This window comes from Salvelinus sp. IW2-2015, linkage group LG5 (assembly GCF_002910315.2).
Source record: "Salvelinus sp. IW2-2015 linkage group LG5, ASM291031v2, whole genome shotgun sequence".
Taxonomy (NCBI): domain Eukaryota; kingdom Metazoa; phylum Chordata; class Actinopteri; order Salmoniformes; family Salmonidae; genus Salvelinus; species Salvelinus sp. IW2-2015.
In genome coordinates, this window is record NC_036844.1 from 34,862,726 (window position 1) to 34,884,258 (window position 21,533).

The 21,533-nt window shown below is 40.2% G+C and overlaps 1 protein-coding gene and 1 long non-coding RNA gene across 2 annotated transcripts in view; both read left to right on the top strand.

The window, feature by feature from the left end:
- Positions 1-4,213, top strand: part of sumf2 (sulfatase modifying factor 2) — a 17,032-nt gene extending 12,819 nt beyond the window's left edge. Inside the window, exons 7-9 of the mRNA XM_023988325.2 lie at positions 1,855-1,939; positions 3,524-3,665; positions 3,888-4,213. Of these exons, the coding sequence (XP_023844093.1) occupies positions 1,855-1,939; positions 3,524-3,665; positions 3,888-3,966 (306 nt within the window). The 3' untranslated portion in view covers positions 3,967-4,213. The remainder of the gene's footprint in view (positions 1-1,854; positions 1,940-3,523; positions 3,666-3,887) is intronic.
- Positions 1,954-3,517, top strand: LOC139027790 (uncharacterized). The gene is made up of 4 exons (XR_011479961.1): positions 1,954-2,175; positions 2,532-2,556; positions 2,632-2,743; positions 3,374-3,517. It is a non-coding gene; the product is annotated as an uncharacterized lncRNA (long non-coding RNA).
- Positions 4,214-21,533: the final 17,320 nt, after the last annotated feature.

Sequence of the window (21,533 nt, forward strand, 5' to 3'; positions counted from 1 at the left end):
GTTCAGTATAGATGGCTATATCCAAATATTGTTTGATTTGCTTGCCGTCTATAGTGGTGGTGACAGCAGTCCGACTAACAACTTTACCAGGATGAGGACTTGCCCATGTCAAGCTCCTTCCAAAAGCCTKATCTTTGATGAAGCAAGCTAAATGACCCATGTTGTTTGCTTAGCTAGCATGCCAAATGGATCTCACAACCCTCARGTATCTGAAAATACACGATCAATTGATGTTTACTGTTTGCTGTAGAACTCTGATAGAGATAGATATGGAATAATCGGAAATGTGTAGTTCTGACTATGCTCTTCGTGTGATATTAAAATGCCCATGAAAATGTCCATGAAAATTTTGGGGGTGGGACTTGCTTTAACTCATTACAAGTATTTCTGTAGTAGTGGAAGAAGTTTCAAATATTTTACTTAAGCCAACTAGTAAAATTTAGTAAAATAATTGGTCTGATTACTTTGATAGACTACACTATCAACCTTATTATTTTGAATTGTGGGGCAGTTAGATCACATATTTCATCACAAATAACTACACACTACACTAGCCTACTACACTTTTCTACAGTCTCCTACTAGAATACCACAGTATATGGAAKATGTGATAGAGTATAGACGACAAGGAGGCATTGTTGAAGTTACCCTTTTAAGTTGTTGTCTAGGACGAGTTGTTGAGAAAAGTGGTCAAGGTAGCGAATTGGTGTCAAAAGTAATTGTGTCATAAATTGTTATAAATTGTTATAAATTGAAAGTTCTGAAAAGTTATATGGCAGTTAATTCAACAGTGGAAAGTTAGCTAAATTAGAGCTGTACTTCTTGATTGGTAGTAGATATTTCTGTTCATATTTCAGATTTGAATAGCAGAGAAGTAGACCAAGGTGTCATACCCTTTACGTTTGTCTACGTTGTTGGGAAAAGTGGTCAAGATAGCTGATTTGTGTCATGCTTAGAATGTGCTCCCCCATTGTTATAAATTGAAAGTTCTGAAAAGTTCCATAGCAGTTAATAGTTGATGTGGTTACTAAAACAGCTGTAACTCTAGATTGGTAGTAGATATTTATGTTCTTATTTGTCGTTAGATCTGCACAAGATATTTCTGTTCCAGATTTGAATAACAGAAAAGTAGACAAAGATGTCATAACCTCTAACTTTTTGTCTAACTTGTTCAGAAAGTGGTCAAAATGTCAGTTGTTTATAAAAAGTTACAGAAAATGTTGTTGATGCGGTCACTTATACAGCTGTAACGTTTGATCGGAACCAGATAATTCAGTTATTATTTCAGATTTGAATAGTAGAGAGGTAGAGGAAGATGTCATACCCTCTAACTTGTGTTTAGCAAAGTGGTCAAAGTTGCTGATTMGTTGCATTTACAGTGAATGGAAGTTGGAAGTGATGTCACAATGAGGAGCTTTTTTCCAAAAGTAAAATTAAAGTGAATGATGATGGACAAAAAGAATGACAAAAAAATGTAGCTTAAAAAGTATAAATAATATCAAAAAGTTGTATGCAACCACACTATTCCAGTCTGCACATTTTTAAGTTTGAATGGCATTACTATCTTAAACGGTGTAAGAGGAGTAGCGTGCAGAATAATAATAAGAAGAAGAAGAAGAAGAAGTATGATGAAGATTTAAAGTTGGGACTTTCGCMTCACAATTCCCACCTAAATAGTTAGCCTATAACATTTATTTAACAATCCCTTGAAAACGGCACGTAGTTGTCAATGGTTTTAGAGGAGCAAGGGGGTCTCCTTGCCCCTCAGCAGCCAAATCGAACACTATTGTGACGTTATATTGATTACGACCTGTTATAAATGAGACATTACATTATTATCCTGTTGTGTTTCAGGGCCTGTTCCCTGATGGAGACACAGCAGAGGACGGTTACCATGGTATCGCCCCTGTCACTGCTTTCCCTCCTCAGAACAGTTTTGGTAAATTTCCCTTTATACAGCCTTCCACCCAGCTTAGCAGCGGGAGAATCAGAGCATCACCATTTTCTTGATCCATATCCAATTCTTTCGGATTTACATAGTAGTGGCCAGGAGTAGTGGCCAGGAGTAGTGTATAGAGAGTAGTGGCCAGGAGTAGTGTATAGAGAGTAGTGTATAGAGAGTAGTGGCCAGGAGTAGTGTATAGAGAGTAGTGGCCAGGAGTAGTGTATAGAAGAGTAAAGTGTCTAAGAGGAGTAGTGGGGTAGTAGACGAGTAGTGGTATAGAGAGTAGTGGTATAGAGAGTAGTGTAATAAGAGAGTTAGTGTATAGGGAGTAGTGTAGGGAGTAGTGTATAGAGAAGTATGGTAATAGAAGTAGTGGTTTATGAGGAGTAGTGTTATAGGGAGTAAGTGGAGTATATAGAGGAGTAGTGGCAGGAGTAGTGTATAGAGAGTAAAGTGGCCAGGAGTAGTGAATAGAGAGTAGTGGCCAGGAAGTAGTGTAATAGGGAGTAATGGCCAGGAGTAGTGTATGAGAGTATGGGCCAGGAGTAGTGTATAGGGAGTAATGGCAGGAGTAGTTGATAGAGAGTAGTGGCCAGGAGTAGTGTATAGAAGTGGTGCAGGAGTAGTGTATAAAGAGTAGTGGCAGGAGTAGTGGCCAGGAAGTAGTGGCAGGAGTAGTGGTATAGAGGAGTGGTTAGATAGTAGTGTATAGAGAGTAGTGTATAGGGAGTAGTGGCCAGGAGTAGTGTATAGAGAGTGTGGCCAGGAGTAGTGTATAGGGAGTAGTGGCCAGGAGTAGTGTACATTTACATTACATTTAAGTCATTTAGCAGACGCTCTTATCGAGGGCGACTTACAAATTGGTGCATTCACCTTATGATATCCAGTGGACAAACCACTTTACAATAGTGCATCTAACTCTTTTAAGGGGGGGGGGAGAAGGATTACTTTATCCTATCCTAGGTTATCCCTTAAAGAGGTGGGGTTTCAGGTGTCTCCGGAAGGTGGTGATTGACTCCGCTGACCTGGCGTCGTGAGGGAGTTTGTTCCACCATTGGGGTGCCAGAAGCCGAACAGTTTTGACTGGCTGAGCGGAACTGTACTTCCTCAGAGGTAGGGGGGCGAGCAGGCCAGAGGTGGATGAACGCAGTGCCCTTGTGTATAGAGAGTAGTGGCCAGGAGTAGTGTATAGGGAGTAGTGGCCAGGAGTAAGTGTAAGGAGTAGTGGCCAGGAGTAGTGTATAGAGAGTAGTGGCCAGGAGTAGTGTATAGAGTAGTGCAGGAGTAGTATAGAGGTAGTGGCCAGGAGTAGTGTATAGAGAGTAGTGCCAGGAGTAGTGTATAGGGAGTAAGTTGTGGGTCCAGGAGTAGTGTATAGGGAGTAGTGGCAGGAGTAGTGGTATGAGGGAGTAGTGGCCCAGGGAGTAGTGTATAAGGGAGTAGTGAACAGGAGTAATGTATAGGGAGTAGTGGCCAGGGGTAGTGTATAGGGAGTAGTGAACAGGAGTAGTGTYTAGGGAGTAGTGGCCAGGAGTAGTGTAATTGGTCATCAGTTTGTCTCTCTGTCCCCTCCCTCAGGACTATATGACATGATGGGAAATGCATGGGAGTGGACATCTACACCCTTCCCTGGAGGACGACCAATGTTCGTGCTGCGTGGTGGTTCCTGGATCGACACGGAAGATGGATCAGCCAATCACAAGGCTCGTATCACGACCAGGCAAGTGAAAGTTTAGGATGCGAAGCTTACCCAGTAGGCATACGACGTGATYAAGACGTATTTTACTGGTTGAAATCTGGTCGGGACGTCTTCGATCCATCGATCCAGTAACCTTTCGATTTTCAATGTATAGAATGAGGGTTTGAGGATCAGTTGCTGTTACTTTACTTGGAAAGTGTGGGTGTTGAAATGGGACTGTGTTTTGTTTCTGTGTTTCTACAGGATGGGGAACACTCCGGACTCGGCTTCTGATAACCTGGGCTTCAGGTGTGCTGCCAGSAAGGACAAAACGGAGCTGTAGGGACCAATAAAAGAAGACGATAAAAGTTATGCCACAAGGGAGAGCAAGATAGAAACCAGTTATAGGTACTATGCAGTGACCATAGCATTTAGTTAAGTTAAGACTCAGACAGTYGTGATGATGTTGATAATGTGCAGGAACATTTTTCTCCTGTGGAGACCTGGGCTCAAATCAATCTGCTTAACCTATYTGTCTTTTTCTACAAACTACTGTAATACAATGAGCAATAAACAAGATTTTACATCAAGATGTTGTAAAATGTACTTACTCACAACCATTTTTCACACTTTGTCATTGTGCACTAAGAATATGGGACCAAATACTAAACTTTTGACAACTTAAATACATATAAGTGAATTTGTCCCAATACTTTTGGTCCCCTACAATGGGTGGACTATGTGCAAAAAGTGCTGTAATTTCTAAACGGTTCACCCGATATGGATGAAAATACCCTCAAGTTAAAGCTGACAGTCTGCACTTTAACCTCCATAGTCAATGTATCATTTCAAATCTAAGGTGCTGGAGTACAGAGCCAAAAAACAAAAATGTGTCACTGTCCCAATACTTTGAGCTCACTGTAAGTGATAACACAGAATGTAGGACTGAACCGAGCTGTAGGTTAATTCCATGGTAACAGAGTGATGCCGACACTAAGATTATTAATTTTAAAATGTTTGAAACAAACTATACAACTCTATGCACAAGGACTACTTTTAACCATTTGCGATCATAGGGTTCTTAGAACACTCATCTGTGRGTGGTCTTCTGAGTTGGGCCTCTGGGAGATTTAATGCTGACAGTAGATTTACCATGCCTTTGGTGATAACCTAAAAGACRGCATTCCATAGCATGAGTTGGTGTTTGTGTGCCGGMAGGTACCAGGGTGGAGATGGCTCGGGAATGGATAATGATGAGGGGAWCCTTGTTTTGGGGGCCAGACCCTGGTTTCCACACAATGAGAACAGTCTTTATAGCAGATACTGTCTTCTGTGAATTATTKATTTCTTTCATASAAATCCTAACCTTTTGACCCAATCCACACATCTGTTGTTTGTCATGTAGACTAAGGGMGTGTATCTTTGCTATAAAAGATKTTTGTATCCTTTGTGTCGGGGCTCTCAACGAATCATCTAAGGGTGGTTCGTCGACCAGCCATCGTTATTGCAGAGCACTCACATCATCCACTTATGCGTGGGTGGTGGACATGCTTTCTTATTAATAAGTGAATAAAGATATAATTGAAGTATAACTGTGATAAGTAGGCAAGTCAGTTAAGAACAAATTCTTATTACAATGACGGCCAAGGAACAGTGGTTAAGCCTGTTCAGGGGCAGAACGACAGATTTTTACCTTGTCAGCTCGGGGATTCAATCTAGCAACCTTACTGTTACTGGCCCAACGCTCTAACCACTAGGCTACCTGCGCCCCACTTGTCTGTTAGCATGCTCAGTATTGTAAAGCTTGCTGTCATTTCATGCCCAACCAACCTCGTGGAGAGCTATCCTATAGGTTTTCACTTCATCCTTACCTACCTACACTACTTACCTACACACGCAGTAGCTAGGTTTCCAATCCGATTGGCAACAGATTTTCATGTGAATATTCTCAAATCCGTATGAAGAAAATATGCACATTTTCCCACCAGTGTGTTTCCACCAAACTGACGTAGTGCACACAAAATGTACTTCTTCACTTATGTTTTCATGTACTGAGATAAAAATGTCATTTTCAATGTGTTTCCATCGCATTTTCAACTCTACCGATAGTTTTGTCACAAACTGTTCTGTTAAATAGAAATTGTGCGTCCTCCAGTCTTGGCATATGACACTAGCCAACAGCTCACAGATACAGTGTGGATAGGCTGTGCGGGTAGATTAGTCTACATCAGTGGTTCCCAAACTTTTTATGTCCCGTACCCCTTCAAACATTCAACCTCCAGCTGCGTACCCCTCTAGCACCAGGGTCAGCGCACTCTCAAATGTGTTTTTTTTTTGCCATCATTGTAAGTCTGCCACACACACTATTTTTTTTATTTTTTTTATTTAGGTCTGTTCTTAGTTCTACAATTTTTGAAAGGGGCATGCTATTTAAGATGGTGAGAAATTACTTTTAAAGAACGACCAGGCATCCTCGACTGACGGGATGAGGTCAATATCCTCCAGGATACCTGGGCCAGGTCGATTAGAAAGGCCTGCTCACAGAAGTGTTTTAGGAGCGTTAGACAGTGATGAGGGTGGTTGTTTGACCGCGGAACCTAGCGGATGCAGGCAATGAGGCAGTGATCGCTGAGATCCTGATTGAAAACAGGAGAGGTGTATTTGGAGGGCAAGTTGGTCAGGATCTATAAGGGTGTCCATGTTTACGGATTTAGGGTTGTACCTGGTGGTTCTTGATAAATTGTGTAAGATTGAGGGTATCTAGCTTAGATTGTAGGACTGCTGGGTGTTAAGAATATCCCATTAGGTCACCTAACAGAACCAGCTCTGAAGATAGATGGGGGGCAATCAATTCACATATGGTCCAGGGCACAGCTGGAGCTGAGGGGGGTCTATAACAGGCGCAACAGTGAAGACTTATTTCTGGAGAGATACATTTTTTAATTAGAAGCTCGAACTGTTTGGGCATAGACCTGGAAAGTATGACAGAACTTTGCAAGCTATCTCTGCAGTAGATTGCAACTCCTCCCCCTTTGGCAGTTCAACTTGACGGAAATGTTGTAGTTGGGTATGGAAATCTCAGAATTTTTGGTGGCCTTCCTAAACCAGGATTCAGACACGGCAAGGACATCAGATTGGCAGAGTGTGCTAAAGCAGTGAGTAAAACAAATTTAGGGAGGAGGCTTCTGATGTTAACATGCATGAAACCAAGGCTTTTTCGATTACAGAAGTCAACAAATGAGAGTGCCTGGGACACGCGGGCCTGGTTAGCCTCCACATCACCCGAGGAACAGAGGAGGAGTAGGATGAGGGTATGGCTAAAGGCTAGCAAAACTGGTCGTTTGTTGCATTGGGGAAATAGAATAAAAGGAGCAGATTTCTGGGCGTGGTAGAATAGATTCAGGGCATAATGTGCAGACAGGGTTATGGTGGGGTGCGGGTACAGTGGAGGTAAGCCCAGGCACTGAGGAATGATAAGAGAGGTTGCATCTCTGCACATGCTGGTTATACTGGGTGAGGTCACCGCAATGTGGGAGGTGGACAAAGGAGGTATCTAAGGCATGTACAGTGGGACTAGGGGCTCCGCAGTAAACTTAAACAATGATAATTATCCTAAACAAACAGTATACAAGGCACGTTGACATTTGAGAGAGACATAAAGCGAGTCAGAAAGCAATCACGAGTGTTGATTGGGAGAGCTAGCTTAGTCAACAACGGTAAGACAACAACAGCTAATCAGCTAAGTCAACAACAACAGGACAAATGGCGATGATTGGGCAGAGGGTCGGTTAACTGAACAAAGGTAAACAAAGTGGATACCGTGATAAATGAACAGTCCAGCAGCATCAGCTATGAAGCCAAGTGATCATAGAGTCTAGTGTACAGCAATAGATGAAACATGGAAGCAGCTAGGTAGTTGTTACTACGCTAGCACGTGGGAGACACAGCGTTTAAAGTTAGCAGTTCCGGGTAAGTAAAAGCGGCTGCTCCGTCGTCTGGCAAGGTGGTGAAGCACAGCTGATGGAATTACGTCTGCGGACCAGTCGTGGTGGTACGGCGGGGCGCCGTGTCGACGAGGGGACCGGGCGAGATGGCGAAAGAGGTATTGTGGTTGTGGAAATTTCGTTTGCTAGCCGGGAGATGCGCCTGGCTCAGGGCTAGCTTCGGGGCTGGGTCACTCAGTTGAAGATAGCTAGCTGTGATGATCAATGGTCGGCAGGAATCTGCCGTTGTATTGAAGAAAAACAGTCCGATGCTGGCAGGTATTTTCCAGGCTAAAAAAATGGCTGGTGCCTGACCTGAGCAGAGGGTAAAGGCCGCTAGCAGTGGCTAACAATGATTAAATGGCTAGTAACTTAGCTAATTAGCTGGCTACCTTCTGATGAAAGTTTTGGCTATAGGGTCTAAAAAAAAAGCGGATCCGTGTCACATTGAGTGAGGCGTGTTACCGGAAGGTATATTTAATTTAAAAATGGAAAAAGAGATTGAAAAATAATTTGGAATATCTACAAAAAAGACAAAAATACAAAGAGTAAACGTGAGGACAACAAACCACGTCTGCACTGCTACGCCATCTTGGATTTTTGATACTATACGATACATTTATTAAACATAAGAATGAGTGGGAGTTTTTGTCACAACCCGGCTCGTGGGAAGTGACAAAGAGCTCTTATAGCGCTTGGGCACAAATAATAATATAATAATAATCAATAATTTTGCTATTTTTTTAACCGTCTTACATATAAAACCTTATTTGTTCATCGAAAATTGTGAATAACTCACCACAGGTTAATGAGAAGGGTGTGCTTGAAAGGATGCACATAACTCTGCAATGTTGGGTTGTATTGGAGAGTCTCAGTCTTAAATCATTTTCCACACACAGTCTGTGCCTGTATTTGGTTTTCATGCTAGTGAGGGCAGAAAATCCAATCTCACATAGGTACGTGGTTGCAAAGGGAATCAGTGTCTTAACAGCACGACCCATATTCTGAGCGCAGCCCAATCCAGATATCTGGCAGTGGCTTCTGATGAAATTCAGTTTTCACAGAACCGCTTGTTGCAATTTCGATGAGAATATCTTGTTCAGATAAAGGTAAGAGGACTGGAGGCAGGGCATGAAAGGGATAACGAATCCAGTTGTTTGTGTCCACTCCGGGAAAGTATCTGTGTAATTTCCCACCCAACTCACTCAGGTGCTTCGCTATATCACATTTAACATTGTCCGTAAGCTTGCTAGGTTTTTCAATGTTCCATAATCAACAGGGGTTTGGGGGCCAACAGATCCTCTTGCAACCAGTGTTGAAGCCAGACGATGTGGATGTCTCAGGATGTGGATTTCCCAATGACAAAGACGCTGAAGATATTTTGATTGTGAAGCATCTGCCATCTGCATGTTGGATTCAATACCATTTCGCCAACATAAATTTGCACTCTGAAGCTAGTTGTCACAAGCTGCCATCTGCTACACTTGACTCTTGGAACTGAAAGTGCTTGATAAACTCACTGGAGTACATGGGCTGCAGCCGGGGAAGCCTTCAAGGGAGACCACATCTTACTTACCGAGATGTAATTGTCGTTCATCTAATTTTGATTAGTCAATAAAAGAATGATGTATCAAGAAGCACTTGTTTGTCTCTTTTTGGTACAGCTTTTGCCATACCCTAGTTATGTGATGGGAGGGAAAAGTTACACATAGTGTCACCAGGAGAGGGGAGGCAGGTAGCAGAGGAAGCAGTGGATAGCAGTAGGTCAGTTAGGACAGAATAGCTACAGTAGACAGGTGTGAGAGTAAACGTGAAGCAGGACAAACTATACATTCACGTACATAGTACCTCAATTAGCCTGACCAACCGATGCCCCCGCACATTGGCTAACCGGACTATCGGCATTGTTTCCCGTCACACACCACCCGCCAACCCCTCTTTTACGCTACTGCTAATCTCTGTTTATCATATATGCATAGTCACTTTAACCATACCTACATGTACATACAACCTCAATTAGCCCGACTAACCGGTGCCTGTATATAGCCTCGCTACTGTTATAGCCTCACTACTGCATATAGCCTAGCAACTGTTATTTTTCATTGTCTTTTTTACTGTTGTTATATTTCTTTACTTAGCTTTTATTCACCTAATAACTTTTTTAAATTTAGAAATGCACTGTCGGTAATAGCCTGTAAGTAAGGATTTCACTGTAAGGTTACACCGTTGTATTTGGCGCACGTGACAAATAAACTTTGATTTGATTTGATAATCTCAATAGTACAGTCAGTGAGAGAGAAGTATCCTAGGCTTATGTCAAACTTTTGATTGATGACTCTGCATTTAGTCCCGCCCCCTGACATATAATGACTCATTTTGCCCTCCCCTGTATTTGTACGTCCCACTATTACATCATTTCATACCCAGAATCCTCCACATTTTCTGATTTACCTGTTAAAATATGAGTATTATTCAAGGGATCTCACACTTCTTCTCAGATATCTTAAGACGACGTACCTTGAAACATGTCTCAGGGAAAGCCTTCAACAATCATCCCATGGACTATGAAGCGCAAGAGGATCCAGTGTTCCTCAGTGGAGTGCAGGGTCTTCAGCTGAAAGTGCAGAGTGGCTTCTCTCCAGGTCAATTGGACGGCAACCATTCATTGGACAACAGCCATCCATTGGACGACAACAGCCATCCTTTGGAATAGAAGCGTTTCAACCATCATCCCATGGACTATGAAGCACAAGAGGATCCAATGTTTCCTCAGTGGAGTGCTGGGCCTTCAGTTGAAATTGCAAGTAGCTCCTTACAGGATCAATTGGATGGCAACCATTTATTGGACAACAGCCATCCATTGGAAGACAAACATCTATGTGTTTGCCAGGAGGCGCTAGGTTTTTCACCGGGCTGCAGCCTGGGAAGCTTTCCAGGGATACGACACCCTACTTGCCGAGATGTAATTGTTGTTTTTCTAATTTTCATTAATCAATAAAATAATGATGTATCAAAAAGCTCTTGTTTGTCTCTTTTTTATACGGCTTTTGTCATACCCGAGTTATGTGATGGGAGGGAAAAGTTACACATAGTGTCACCAGCAGAGCTTTTGTTTGTCTCTTTCTGATACAGCTTTTGCCAGCTGAGAGTATACATTCAGATAGCAGAGGAAGCAGTGGATAGCAGTAGGTCAGTTAGGACAGAATAGCTACAGTAGACAGGTGTGAGAGTAAACATGAAGCAGGACAAACTATACATTCACGTACATACTACCTCAATTAGCCTGACCAACCGATGCCCCCGCACATTGGCTAACCGGACTATCGGCATTGTTTCCCGTCACACACCACCCGCCAACCCCTCTTTTACGCTACTGCTAATCTCTGTTTATCATATATGCATAGTCACTTTAACCATACCTACATGTACATACAACATGTACATGTACATACATACTCCCCTATGTGATGGGAGGGAAAAGTTACACACAGTGTCACCAGGAGAGGGGAGGCAGGTGGCAGAGGAAGCCGTGGATAGCAGTAGGTCAGTTAGGACACAATAGCTACAGCAGTCAGGAGTGAGAGTAAAGGTGAAGCAGGACATGGTGACAATGTCAATAGTGAAGTTGGTACACCCATAGCATGAAGTCACCGTCAAATGTATATTTCACTCTACACTGTGTATTTATTTTGTCTCAGGCCCTAACCACACATACACGTGCTGTAATTTAGTCCGTTTTAGTCAATTCATTTATTGATGTATACATTTACCTGGGAAAAACTGTTTTTCGTTGAGCCTGTCCAAAACTGACTATAAAGCTGGCATACTTGAAAGTGTGCACACTCATGTTTTCATATATTTTTTACTTTTTGAAAAATACATTTCCAAGATAAGAAGAAACCTAGATAAATAGTATGATATACATAGATGTGACTTCTCTTCTTCTGGTATATTGTCAAAAAGTTCAATGACAAGCTATCTATATCTGGCTTTCAAAATGTAGGCCTACTCACCACAAGACGAATCATTCTGTCATTCATCCTTTTGTTTTGACAGAATGACAGAATGACTCATAGTGGGGCGGGACTAATGACATGGTCATCAATCATACTGAAGTTGACAGAAGCCACAGGATACTTCTCTCTCACACTGCCATTTTTACGGACTTGAGCCCTATTATGAAATTATATAATAGTGGGACGGAAACCAAAACTAGAACACAATGATACATGTAATATCAAGTCAATTTTGAGTTCTCTTCTGTGAATAACTCACCATGACACTGTTAACCACTTAGATGGAAAACATGTTAAATTCACACTTTTTCATAACATGGACAAATTAGGACTGACCTAATTCCAAATAAACATGATAGAAAATACTGTCCAACATTTTAAAAGAGATCCATCGGTTTAAAAATGGATGAATATATGTTTTCTGTTGTGCTTCATTTAATTAAATAATTGAATTGTGAAAATAGCACAACGTCCCTGTACACCACTTTTTCTTCATCTACAAATCAATAAAATTATTCTTTACATATACACTACTGTTCCAGAGTTTTGGGGTCACTTAGAAATGTCTTTGTTTTTGAAAGAAAGCACATTTTTTGTCCATTAAAATAACATCAAATTGATCAGAAATACAGTTAGACATTGTTAATTTTGTAAATTACTATTGCAGCTGGAAACTGCAGATTTCTTATGGAATATCTACATAGGCGTACAGAGGCCCATTATCAGCAACCACCACTCCCGTGTTCCAATGGCACTTTGTGTTAACAAATCCAAGTGTATCATTGTAAAAGGCTAATTGATCATTAGAAAACCCTTTTGCAATTATGTTAGCAAAGCTGAAAACTGTTGTCCTGATTAAAGAAGCAATAAAACTGGCCTTCTTTAGACTAGGTGAGTATCTGGAGCATCTCTGGAGCATCAGCATTTGTGGATTCGATTATAGGCTCTGAAACTCGTCAGTCTATTCTTGTTATGAGAAATGAAGGCTATTCCATGCGAGACATTGCCAAGAAACTGAATATCTCGTACAACACTGTGTACTACTCCCTTCACAGAACAGCGCAAACATACTCTAACCAGAATAGAAAGAGGAGTGGGAGGCCCCGGTGCACAACTGAGCAAGAGGACAAGTACATTAGATTGTCTAGTTTGAGAAACAGACGCATCACAAGTCCTCAACTGGCAGCTTCATTAAATAGTACCCACAAAACACCAGTCTCAACGTCAACAGTGAAGAGGCGACTCCGGGATGCTGGCCTTCTAGGCAGAATTCCTCTGTCCAATGTCTGTGTTCTTTTGCCCATCTTAATCTTTTCTTTTTATTGGCCAGTCTGAGAAATGTATTTTTCTTTGAAACTCTGCCTAGAAGACCAGCATCCCGGAGTCGCTTCTTCACTGTTGACGTTGAGACTGGTGTTTTGCGGGTACTATTTAATGAAGCTACCAGTTGAGGACTTGTGAGGCGTCTGTTTCTCAAACTAGAAAATCTAATGTACTTGTCCTCTTGCTCAGTAATTGACTAGGAGTGCCTTGGTCCTTTTTGTAGATTTCTTTGATGTTTTATGTCTAAAAGATTTTGAAGTATTTAACTGCACATTTTTGTACTGCTATTGTGTGTTTCTACGGATACAAACAAACCTGTTGTCACTAGGCAAGAGTAACTTACGTGATACTTACCTACTTGTTATTTCCATGACACTACTACATATTTTCATACCCCTCCTTATTCAGACTTAACTGTCTAAAAATCTCACACTTCATCTCAGATTCCTAAAGACGAGGTACCTTGAAACATGTCTCAGGGAAAGCCTTCAACAATCATCCCATGGACTATGAAGCGCAAGAGGTTCCAGTGTTTCCTCAGTGGAGTGCAGGGTCTTCAGCTGAAAGTGCGAGTGGCTTCTCTCCAGGTCAATTGGACGGCAACCATTCATTGGACAACAGCCATCCATTGGACGACAACAGCCATCCTTTGGAATGGAAAGTGTTCAACCATCATCCCATGGACTATGAAGCACAAGAGGATCCAATGTTTCTTCAATGGAGTGCTGGGTCTTCAGCTGAAATTGCGAGTAGCTTCTTACCGGGTAAATTGGATGGCAACCATTTATTGGACAACAACTGTCCATTGGATGACAACCATAGATGTGTTGGCTAGGTGGCGCTAGGTTTTTCCCCATTCCACAATCCAGACYATGTGAATATTAGGGGTGTGCCGAATAGATGGACAAAACCAGTATCATAATGGATTTGGGCAATTTTCTGGATACGATTACAAATACGAGAATACTGATATGAGCAATTTTTCTGGATATGATTACGAATATGAATATACGGATATGGGACCTTTTCTGGTTACGATTATGAGTATACTGATATGAGTATACGCAATTTTCTGGATACGATTACGAATATGAGTATACGGATATGGGCAATTTTCTAGAAACAATTACAAATACGAGTATGGCCTTAGTGGATATCTTGGGATGTGGCTGTCACATTGACAAAGACTCTGAAGGCATGTATTTTGTGTAGCATATACCAATTGCATGTTAGAATCAATACCATTGAAATAAATACCATTCTTAAATAAGGATTCACCCCTTTCTTTCAATTTTCGCCTAAAATTACATACCCAAATCTAACTGCCTGTAGCTCTGGCCCTGAAGCAAGGATATGCATATTCTTGGTACCATTTGAAAGGTAACACTTTGAAYTTTTTGGAAATGTGAAAGGAATGTAGGAGAATATAACACAATAGATCTGGTAAAAGATAATACAAAGAAAAAAACTATCGTTATTTAGTATTTTTTTGTACCATCATCTTTGAAATGCAAGAGAAAAGCAATAATGTATTATTCCAGCCCAGGTGCAATTTTGATTTTGGCCACTAGATGGCAGCAGTGCACGTTCAACGTTTTAGACTGATCCAATGAACCATTGCATTTCTGCTTAAAAAAAATCTAGACTGCCCAAATGTGCCTAATATGTTTATTAATATATTTTCATGTTCAAAATTGTGCACTCTCCTCAAACAACATGTTATTCTTTCACTGTAATAGCTACTGCAAATATCAGATATGTCAATGTCTTGGGAAATGTTCTTGTTACTTACAACCTCATGCTAATCGCATTAGCCTACATTGGCTCAACCGTCCCGTGGAAGGGACACCAATCCCGAAGAAGTTTTAAATAAATGTTTAATGAGTTTATGACGATTTTGTAACGTTCATTGACCAAGTAGGAAAACGTGTTGACATTGCCAGGGGCTTAGCTAGCTGCTAGGTTTCGATGCTAGCTAGCTTTACCACCCTGTGTTGGGCGGTAAAGTGGGGCATGAATAAGAATGTTTTGACAGAACGGAATCTCATAGACTATCAAAGGAAGAGAGTAATGGCGAGAAGAATGATTAACCTCTAACGAGTCACAAACCCGGATCCGGGATCCCCCCCATCAAAAAAGCTGACTAGCATAGCCTAGCCTAAAGCCACAGGGATATCATATAATCAAATGTTCATGAAATCACAAGTCCAAGACACCAAATGAAAGATACAGATCTTGTGAATCCAGCCATCATTTCCGATTTTTTTAATGTTTTACAGGGAAGACACAATATGTAAATCTATTAGCTAACCACGATAGCAAAAGACACAACTTTTTTTTCTCCACCATTTTTTTTCCTTGCATGGGCAGCTATCACAATTTCGACTAAATAAAGATATATATAGCCACTAACCAAGAAACAACTTCATAAGATGACAGTCTGATAACATATTTATGGTATAGCATATGTTTTTTTAGAAAAAATTGCATATTTCAGGTATAAATCACAGTTCTACATTGCAGCTGCAATCTGAAATAGCGTTGGAAGCAGCCGGAATAATTACAGAGACCGACGTCAATTACCAAAATACTCATCCTAAAACATTTCTGAAAAATACACAGCATACAGCAAAGAAAGCCCAACATCTTGTGAATCCAGCCATCATTTCTGATTTTTAAAATGTTTACAGGGAAGACACAATATGTAAATCTATTAGCTAACCACGTTAGCAAAAGACACCACTTTTTTTACTCCACCAGTTTTTTACTCCATCAGTAGCTATCACTAATTCGACTAAATAAAGATATATATAGCCACTAACCAAGAAACAACTTCATAAGTGACAGTCTGATAACATATTTATGGTATGGCATATGTTTTTTTAGAAAAATTTGCATTTTTCAGGTATAAATCACAGTTTACCTTGCAGCCACTATCACAAAACTCACCCAAAGCGACTAGAATAACTACAGAGAGCAACGTGTATTACCTAATTACTCATCTTAAAACATTTCTGAAAAATACACAGCGTACAGCAAATGAAAGCCCAACATCTTGTGAATCCAGACAATATTTCAGATTTTCTAAGTGTTTTACAGCGAAAACACAATGTATCGTTATATTAGCATACCACATGAGCTAACATCACCCCAGCTTGATTCCAGGCAAAAAGCGCGATAACGTTATCACCACCAAAATATATTAATTTTTTCACTAACCTTTTCAGAATTCTTCAGATGACAGTCCTGTAACACATATTACACAATGCATATAGAGTTGTTCGAAAATGTGCATATTTAGCATCACAAATCGTGGTATGCTATGTAATCAGTCAAAACATGGCATGCATTCTGGCCGGCGCCATCTTGGAAGGGCACCTAAGTTTACGATTATCTATCGATTAGATTGACTAAAAAAATACAGGTTGGACAGCTAATGAAAGATGCATTGGTTATTAATGCAACCGCTGATTTAGATTTTTTAAAATTAGCGTTACTAGACATACAGTGTGCGTTACAGCCAGACTAGTGCCGCAATAATGGCCGAAAAATGCGTTTACATTTTTCCACATAAATACGGAATAAAATCATAAATAGCTCTTACTTTTGGACGAGCTTCCATCAGAATCTTGGGCAAGGTGTCCTTTTGTCCAAAAGAATCGTTGCTTTGTTGTAAAACGTCCACTTCAACTTCGGAACTAGCAGCTAACAGTAGCTACGTGGCACACACATGTCCAAATCCTCAAACGCAATACTACGAAAATTCCGAAAATAGCAATATACTCGCATAAACTGATATAAATCGGTTTCAAATAACTTCGTTATGATGTTTCTAACACCTATACCGAATTAAATTACAGACGGACATATCTAAGGCCGATAACTGAGCTGTCAAAATGCTATCCTGAGGTCTTGCGTTGCGTAATGGCGGAAGTCGAAAAGAGAGCGCACCTCGTTCCTTGCCCTTTTATAAGCTCTGAGAAATACGTAGAAAACACCATTCCACTTCTCATTGGTTACTGACATCCAGGGGAAGGCGGGTGCAGTTCATTTCGATCCATAGGGCACATACAGAGCTTTAAACTGATCCAAGATCAGAGCCTAGTTTTCAGACCTTCGCATGTCCTGTCATGATTTTCGCTGTAGAAAGAGTTCTGGTTCACCCACAGACATAATTCAAACGGTTTTAGAAACTAGAGATTGTTTTCTATCCAATAGTAATAATAATATGCATATTGTACGAGCAAGAATTGAGTACGAGGCAGTTTAATTTGGAGACGCAAAATGTCGAAGTTGAAACAGCACCCCCTGTAGTGGACAAGAATTAAGACAGCAAAAAGGGAGTCAAGGTGGACATTTTGCTCCACTATTGGTAGAGGGATGAAAATTTGAGTGGTTTTGGAAAATGTTTAGAAAAGGATGGGGAGGGGTAAAAATGCTGTAATTCCAGTGTGGGTAGAAGGAAACGTCACAGCTGTATCAAGTAAAGAAAATACGTTGCAGCGGTTCATAGATGGAGCACATGTATGATGAGAATAAGAGGAGATGTTGGGAAAAGTTAAAAGGAGCATGGAGTGATATTGGTTATTAATCTGTTTCATTTTCTTCCATGTTGTTCTAGCGCTCCAACTTTAAAAACTGAAGATCATTGACACCATGATTTTACCTAGAGTTCCCAGTTGGCTTGAAAGCACCTTTGGATAAGAAACATTAACACACACACACACAACACACACACACACACACACACCACACACACACACCACACACACACACACACACACACACACCACACACACACACACACACACACACACACACACACACACACACACACACATACATGAAAGATACCAAATTAAAGCTACACTTGTTGTGAATCCAGCCAACATGTCAGAATTCAAATAGGCTTTTCGGCGAAAGCAAACGATGCTATCTGAGGATAGCAACAGAGTAAACAAAGAGAGAGAAGCATATTTCAACCCTGCAGGCGCGACACAAAACGCAGAAATAAAAATATAATTCATGCCTTACCTTTGACGAGCTTCTGTTGTTGGCACTCTAATATGTCCCATAAACATCACAAATGGTACTTTTGTTCGAATAATTCCGTCGATATATATCCAAAATGTCCATTTATTTGTCGCGTTTGATCCAGAAAAAACTGGTTCCAACTTGTGCGTGACTACAAAAATATCTCAAAAATTACCTGTAAACTTTGCCAAAACATTTCAAACTACTTTTGTAATACAACTTTAGGTATTTTTTTACGTAAATAATCGATAAAATGAAGATGGTATGATCTGTGTTTAATACAGGATTTAAACAAACTGTAGCTAGCTTTCTGGTCATGCGCCTCTATCTAACAGGGCACTTTAAGTGACCCTCGTTCAAGATGGCCATACTTCTTCATTACACAAAGGAAAAAACCTCAACCAATTTCTAAAGATTGTTGACATCCAGTGGAAGCGGTAGAAACTGCAAGAAGGTCAATTAGAAATCTCGATTCCACATGAAATTCATTGAAAAGAGAGTACCTCAAAAAAAATAATTCTGAATGATTTTTCCTCGGGGTTTCGCCTGCTAAATAAGTTGTGTTATACTCACAGACATGATTCAAACAGTTTTAGAAACTTCAGAGTGTTTTCTATCCAAATATACTAATAATATGCATATCTTATCTTCAGGGGATGAGTAGCTGGCAGTTGAATTTGGGTATGCTTTTCATCCAAACGTGAAAATGCTGCCCCCTATCCTAGAGAAGTTAATGAGAAGTGCATCTAAAATTCCATGCATAACAGTTGTTTTCTTTTTTTAGCAATGTTTATTATGAGTATTCCTGTTTATTGATGTGGCTCTCTGCAAAATCAAAGGATGTTTTGGAACTTCTGAACGTAAGGCGCCAATGTAAACTCAAAACATACAAGGTATTGTGTAACATGAAGTCCTATGAGTGTCATCTGATGAAGATCATCAAAGGTTAATGATTAATTTTATCTATATTTCAGCTTTTTTGTGAATCCTCTCTTTGGCTAGAAAAATGGCTGTGTTATTTTGTGAGTAGGCACTCACCTAACATAATCGTTTGGTTTGCTTTCGTCGTAAAGCCTTTTTGAAATCGGACACTGTGGCTGGATTTACAACAAGTGTATCTTTAAAATGGTGTAAAATACATGTATGTTTGAGGAATTTTAATTATGGGATTTCTGTTGTTTTGAATTTGGCGCCCTGCAGATTCACTGGCTGTTGAAGAGGTGGGACGCTACCGTCTCACGTACCCTAGAGAGGTTAAGATAACTGAGCAGAAGTGTGAGATCCCTTGAATTAATACTCATATTTATACACAGGTAAATCAGAAAATGTGGAGGATTCTGGGTATGAAATGATGTAATAGTGGGACGTACCAAATACAGGGGAGGGCAAAATTAGTCATTATATGTCAGGGGGCGGGACTAAATGCAGAGTCATCAATCAAAAGTTTGACATAAGCCTTAGGATACTTCTCTCTCACTGACTGTACTATTGAGACAACAGCCATCCATTGGACAACAACAGCCATCCATTGTAAGACAAGCATATACTGTACGTGTTTTCCAGTAGGCGCTAGGTTTTTCACCGGGCTGCAGCCTGGGAAGCTTTCCAGGAATATGACACCCTACTTGCTGAGATGTAATTGTTCTTTGTCTAAGTTTCATTCATCAATAAAAGAATGATGTATCAAAAAGCTCTTGTTTGTCTCTTTCTTTATACAGCTTTTGTCATACCCTAGTTGTGATGGGAGTTCAAAGTTACACAATGTGTCACCAGGAGAGGGGAGGCAGGTAGCAGAGGAAGCAGTGGATAGCAGTAGGTCAGTTAGGACACAATAGCTACAGCAGTCAGGAGTGAGAGTAAAGGTGAAGCAGGACATGGTGACAATGTCAATAGTCAAGTTGGTACAGCCATAGCATGAAGTCACCGTCAAATGTATATTTCACTCTACAATGTGTATTTATTTTGTCTCAGGCCCTAACCACACATACACGTGCTGTAATTTAGTCAGTTTTAGTCAATTCATTTATTGATGTATACATTTACATGGGAAAAACTGTTTTTCATTGAGCCTGTCCAAAACTGACTATAAAGCTGGCATACTTGAAAGTGTGCACTCATGTTTTTGTATATTTTTTACTTTTTTAAAAAGACATTTCCAAGATAAGAAGAAACCTAGATAAATAGTATGATCTACATAGATGTGACTTCTCTTCTTCTGGTATATTGTCAAAAAGTTCATCAATAACAAGCCATCTATATCTGTCTTTCAAAATGTAGGCCTACTCACCACAAGATGAATCATTCTGTCATTCTACCAAAACGAAAGTCATTCATCTTTTTGTTTTGACAGAATGACAGAATGACTCATAGTGGGGCGGGACTAATGACAGGGTCATCAATCATACTGAAGTTGACAGAAGCCACAGGATACTTCTCTCTTATAATAGTGGGACAGAAACCGAAACTAGAACACAATGATACATGTAATGTCAAGTCAATTTTGAGTTCTCGTCTGTGAATAACTCGCTATGACACTGTTAACCACTTCGATGGAAAACATGTTAAATTCACACTTTTTCATAACATGGAAAAATTAGGACTGACCTAATTCCAAATAAACATGATAGAAAATACTGTCCACCATTTTAAATGAGATCCATCAGTTTAAAAATGGATGAATATGTTCATTTAATTAAATAATTGTATTGTGAAAATAGCACAACATCCCTGTACACCACTTTTTTTCATATGCAAATCAATAAAATTATTCTTTACATATATTTAATAAGGGGCATATTTTAGTAGACAAGATATCAACAATATTCCATGTGTTACCACATTATTGTGGACAATTGTGAATATTATTCAGGTTGAAAAACATGTAACAAATTGTCACTATATTACACAAAATGTACTGTCTTTTTGTCACGTTCCTGACCTGTTTTCCCTTGTTTTTGTATTTGTTTAGTATGGTCAGGGCGTGAGTTGGGGTGGGCATTCTATGTTGTGTGTCTAGTTTGTCTGTTTCTGTGTTCAGCCTAATATGGTTCTCAATCAGAGGCAGCTGTCAATCGTTGTCCCTGATTGAGAATCATATATAGGTGGCTTGTTTTGTGTTGGGGATTGTGGGTGGTTGTTTCCTGTCTCTGTGTTTGTGGTTTGCACCAGATAGGACTGTCTCGGTTTTCACGTTTGTTGTTTTGTATTGTTGTAAGTGTTCACAGTTCGTTAAATTAAACATGTTGAACACTAACTGCGCTGCATTTTGGTCCTCTCCTTCATCCCAGGAAGAAAGTCGTTACACTTTTGAAATGTTGAAACTCTTATTCCATATAGTTAAAGGGGAAATCTGCAGTTCAAACAATAACAAAGCAGACACCCAATCACAAATTTAGTAAATAGTTGAGGGATGGGGCTGGAGTAATGTAACCACTCTCAAATTCATATACAAAGCTATGGATGCAATGACTGATGATCCATGAGAACAAAATGAGTTTCAACCATGTTTTGCCTTCAGAAAATATTCATACCCCTTGGCTTACTCCACATTTTGT